The sequence below is a fragment of the Apium graveolens genome, chromosome 9, assembly GCF_009905375.1.
Source record: "Apium graveolens cultivar Ventura chromosome 9, ASM990537v1, whole genome shotgun sequence".
Taxonomy (NCBI): domain Eukaryota; kingdom Viridiplantae; phylum Streptophyta; class Magnoliopsida; order Apiales; family Apiaceae; genus Apium; species Apium graveolens.
In genome coordinates this window covers 210,559,642-210,564,055 of record NC_133655.1, presented here as the reverse complement: position 1 = coordinate 210,564,055, position 4,414 = coordinate 210,559,642, and the positions used below count along the sequence as shown (strand labels likewise).

Genomic DNA, 4,414 nt, shown 5'->3' with positions numbered 1-4,414 from the left:
CTGATTACATTCTTTATCAGTTGGGTCCATCACTACTTGGGAAGATCTTGCGCAAAAGTTTCTGGTGAAGTTCCATCCAATGGCCAAAACTAGGGGTGAGCAGAAAAAATCGAAACCGAAAAAAACCCCGAAAACCCCCGAAAAACCAAACCGAAAAAAACCGAAATAAAAAACCGAAATTAATGGTGCGGTTTCATTTTCGGTTTTATGCTAAAACCACACCGAAATTAACAGAACCGAAATTTAATATATATATATATATATTTAATATATATATATATATAATATTTAATATATATTAAATTCTTATTAATATTTTGTGCTTTGATGATAATTTATAAATAAAATATTAGTACATTAAACGGACTAATTTTCTTTTTTGCGCTAGCGGATTGTACCAAGGCTTATGACTTCTTTTTAGAGACTACTTACTTTCAATGTCTTTATTATAATAATAAAAAACTCAAGCGTCAACTTCCTCCTGTATTATAAAATGATTTTAGAATTTAGAGAGACTCTTGGTTTTATAAAGTTCATTCTAACTCCATTCATAAGAAAAAGACGCCCTGTTGAATCTTTCTTTATTTTTTGCTCTCATTCAAGATTCAAGACCAGGTTCTTATATAAAATCAAATTTATTTATAAATTCTTTTCTTTACAAATATGTTATTTATATCTAATTTTATTTTGCAGATGGAGTTTAGTGATTCACAATTTTCACCTGATATGGGCAAATAAAAAGTTCCTCCTACTGATACAGAAAAACAACATGAGTGCGGTACATCTCAAGTACTCCCGGAACATGATACAAACCAGTTACACGAAACTACTGATGCTAAAAATGAAACTATGAGAAGAAAATCATTTGTTTGGGACCATTTTAAATATGTTGAGAACATGACCGAAGCCAAGTGTCCTTATTGTAAAAAGATAATTAAGTGTCATGTTAAAAGAAATGGGAGAAGTGCTTTAGGTAATCACCCTACTAATCACTGTAAGACTTCTCCTGTTTTTAAAGCCAAAACTAGCAACAAAAAAAAACATTGGAGGCAACATTTGCACTTAAGAATCAAACGGGAAATGAAGGTGAGCGTACACTACAGGCTTATAGTTTTAATCAAGAGAGGAGTAGAAAGGCACTTGCTAGGATGTGTATTAAGGACAACAAACCTTTTAGTATTTTTAATGATGATGGTTTTGTTGAATATGTGTGGGAAATAAATCCTAGAGTTAAACTTCCTAGCCGTTGAAAAGTAGCAAGAGATTGTTTAAGTATCTATGTAGAAGAAGCAAAAGCACTTAAAATAATTTTGAAGGGTCAAAGATTGTCCTTAACTACTGATACTTGGACTTCAGCCCAAAATATATATGTGCCTCACGGCACATTGGGTAGATGAAGATTGGAATCTAGTAAAAAAGATCTTGAACTTTTGTCAAATTGTAAATCATAAGGGGGAAACAATTGGAAAGTTGGTATATGCATGTTTAGAAAAATGGGGTGTCGACAAAATATTTACAGTGACGGTTGATAATGCGGCATCTAATGATGGTGCAATCAGATTTTTGAAGAAATAGTTTAACGGAGCCTACGCAATTTTAGATTGTAATTTTATGCATTTAAGATATTGTGCCCATATAATTAATTTGGTCGTGAAAGATGGGTTGGAAGAAGAACATGACTCGATTGTGCGGATTAGAAAGGCTGTAAGATATGTTAGATCTTCTCCATCTCATTTTGAGAAATTTGAAGAATGTATTATAAAAGAAGGCATAGAATGTGATAAAAATGTGTGTCTTGATGTTGAGACGAGATGGAACTCCACATACTTGATGTTGGAGGCAGCGGTAAAATTTGAAAAGGCGTTCAAAGGACTTGAAGAAGATGACTTGCCTTATTTTAATTACTTTTTTATGGGTGATGAGGAAGATACCACAACCAACACAAGAACCAAAACTAAGAAAAAGAAGAGAAAAGATGTAGTTGGAGGAGGACCTCCTTGAGAAAAAGATTTTGAGATAGCTCGAAATTTTCTTAAATTTTTGAAGATATTTTACAGGGCGACGAAGAAAATTTCAGGGTCCAAGTATGTTACCTAAAATTTGTTCTTTGACGAGCTTGTGAAGATGCATGTGAAAATTGGAAACATGTGTTTTAGTGAGGATGCAATATATTTAGAAATGGCAAAACGCATGAAAGCAAAGTATGACAAGTACTGGGATAACATTGACAACATAAACTTTCTCTTTTATGTAGCAGTCCTCCTAGATCCTCGTAGGAAGATGCAGTATATTGACTATTGTTTTTCACAGATATATCCTAATGAGAGAGAGAAGCAGATTATAATGAAAGAAAAAGTGAAAAGCACTTTGGATGCATTTTACAAGGATTATGTTAGACTTGAGGAGGCTAAGGCAGGTGGGGGAACAACCAAAAAACACTTTATGATGAATTCAAATATAACACGCATGTCCATTGATGAGGAGGAAGATGAGGAGGATGATGTTGATTTGATAGTAAATTTTGAAAAACACTTGGAGTCAGAAGATAGCATGACTAGTAAATCTGAAATTGATGTTTATATGTTAGATGCTATTGAGAGAAATTTAGGTGATCATTTTGATATTTTACAGTGGTGGAAAATGAATTCAGTAAAATTTCCAATCCTCTCTAAGATAGCAAAAAATGTGTTGGGAATGCCCATTTCTACTGTGGCTTCGGAGTCTGCATTTAGCACTGGTGGGAGGGTGATTGATCCATTTAGAAGTTCACTCACTCCAAAGACTGCTAAAGCTTTAATTTGTACACAGGATTGGATAAAGTCAAAGAATTCAAAGCAAACGGATCTGGACACTCCACACCATTTTTCTTTTGATGGGATTAGAAAGCAGCTTGAAGAAATTGAAAAATGTAACTTAAATTTTAATTTATTATTAGTTAATATATTAATATATTATATTATATATTATATATGTTACTAAATGGGTCTTTTAATAATATTAAAATATGGTTGTTGCATGAAATTTTTAGTATGTAGTTTTTTGTTTTAGTTTTTTTTTTATTATAATAAAAATAAAATTACAATTTGTATCAAAATAAATATCTATTTGTTGTGTTTATGATTTTTTTATATGAATTTGTAGATGAGCTAGGAAGGGCACCAAAATATTTGGAGGAGAGCTTGATTGAAGACTAGTACAATTGTAGCTGAGAAGAAATTTTGGCGTGGTTAATCTGTTGATCAGATTTTATTAGGAAACTTGATTATTTATTTATGTATTTTTTGAAGACTTTGTCCTTGAATATCATGATTAAGTTTGGATAATTTTATTGACTTAGCAATATTTAATTATTGCCTAAATATGTATTGGTTAATTTATTATGTGTAAAGTTTTTTTAATTTGAAATTTTTTTAGATGAAAGTAAAAGTGTCTGCCTATAGTGTTTATACACTAGCATCCAGATTTGACATGGGGTGAAAAATCGGAAAAAAACGTAACCGATTAATGCTTAACCGAAATCGAAAAACCGTATTAAATGGTGTGGTTACGGTTAATATTAATTACCGAACCGAACCGCCTTCAATGGTTTGGTAACGGTTAATACTCGAAATCGCACCAAACCGCACCATCCTCACCCTTAGCCAAAATTGCAACTATAAGGAGTGCTCTTACTCAGTTTGCGCAACAACAAGGAGAATCTATATGCGAAGCTTGGGAGCGCTACAAGGAGATGTTGAGAAAGTGTCCACATCATGGTATGCCTGACTGGATGATGATCACTGGTTTCTACAATAGTTTGGGGGCCCAATCTCGGCCCATGCTTAATGCAGCTTCTGGAGGTGCCTTGTGGGCCAAAAGCTATACTGAGGCCTATAATCTCATTGAAACTATGGCTGCAAACGAGTATCAAAACCCAACTCAAAGGATGATGCCTGGAAGGTAGCAGGTATTCTGGAAGTTGATGCAGCTACAGCTATTACAGCGCAGCTACAGGCACTGTCTATGAAGGTCGATTCTTTAGCCAACTATGGAGTAAATCAAATAGCTAGTGTCTGTGAGCTTTGTGCAGGATCTCATGCTACGGACCAGTGTTCTTTTGTTAATGAATCTGTTCAGTATGTGAACAATTTTCAGAGACCGCAACAGCCTGTGCCCGCTACTTATCATCCTAATAATAGAAATCATCCCAATTTCAGCTGGAGCAATAATCAGAATGCTGTTCAGCAACCATATCAGCAAGCTGCAAGTAAACAGTTTAATCCACCTGGATTCCAGCAACATCAACAATTTTCTCAAAGGCAATCATATCCTCAACAAGGAGGTGCTGCTCCACCTTTTAGTGCTGATTTTGAGGAGTTAAAGTTGTTGTGCAAAAGTCAGGTTATTCTATCAAGACCTTGGAAAATCAAATTGG

The 4,414-nt window shown here is 34.0% G+C and overlaps 1 protein-coding gene and 1 non-coding gene across 2 annotated transcripts; one reads left to right on the top strand and one right to left on the bottom strand.

Annotated features, from left to right (window-relative positions):
* The first annotated feature begins 2,178 nt into the window (after positions 1-2,178).
* On the top strand, positions 2,179-3,194 carry LOC141685914 (zinc finger BED domain-containing protein RICESLEEPER 3-like). Its single transcript, XM_074490990.1, has 2 exons — positions 2,179-2,908; positions 3,142-3,194. Exons 1-2 carry the CDS (start codon positions 2,179-2,181, stop codon positions 3,192-3,194), a joined length of 783 nt encoding a protein of 260 aa, XP_074347091.1.
* Positions 3,195-3,652: 458 nt separating this feature from the next.
* Positions 3,653-3,759, bottom strand: LOC141687948 (small nucleolar RNA R71). The gene has a single exon (XR_012561423.1). It is a non-coding gene; the product is annotated as a small nucleolar RNA R71 (small nucleolar RNA).
* Between the last annotated feature and the right edge of the window lie 655 nt (positions 3,760-4,414).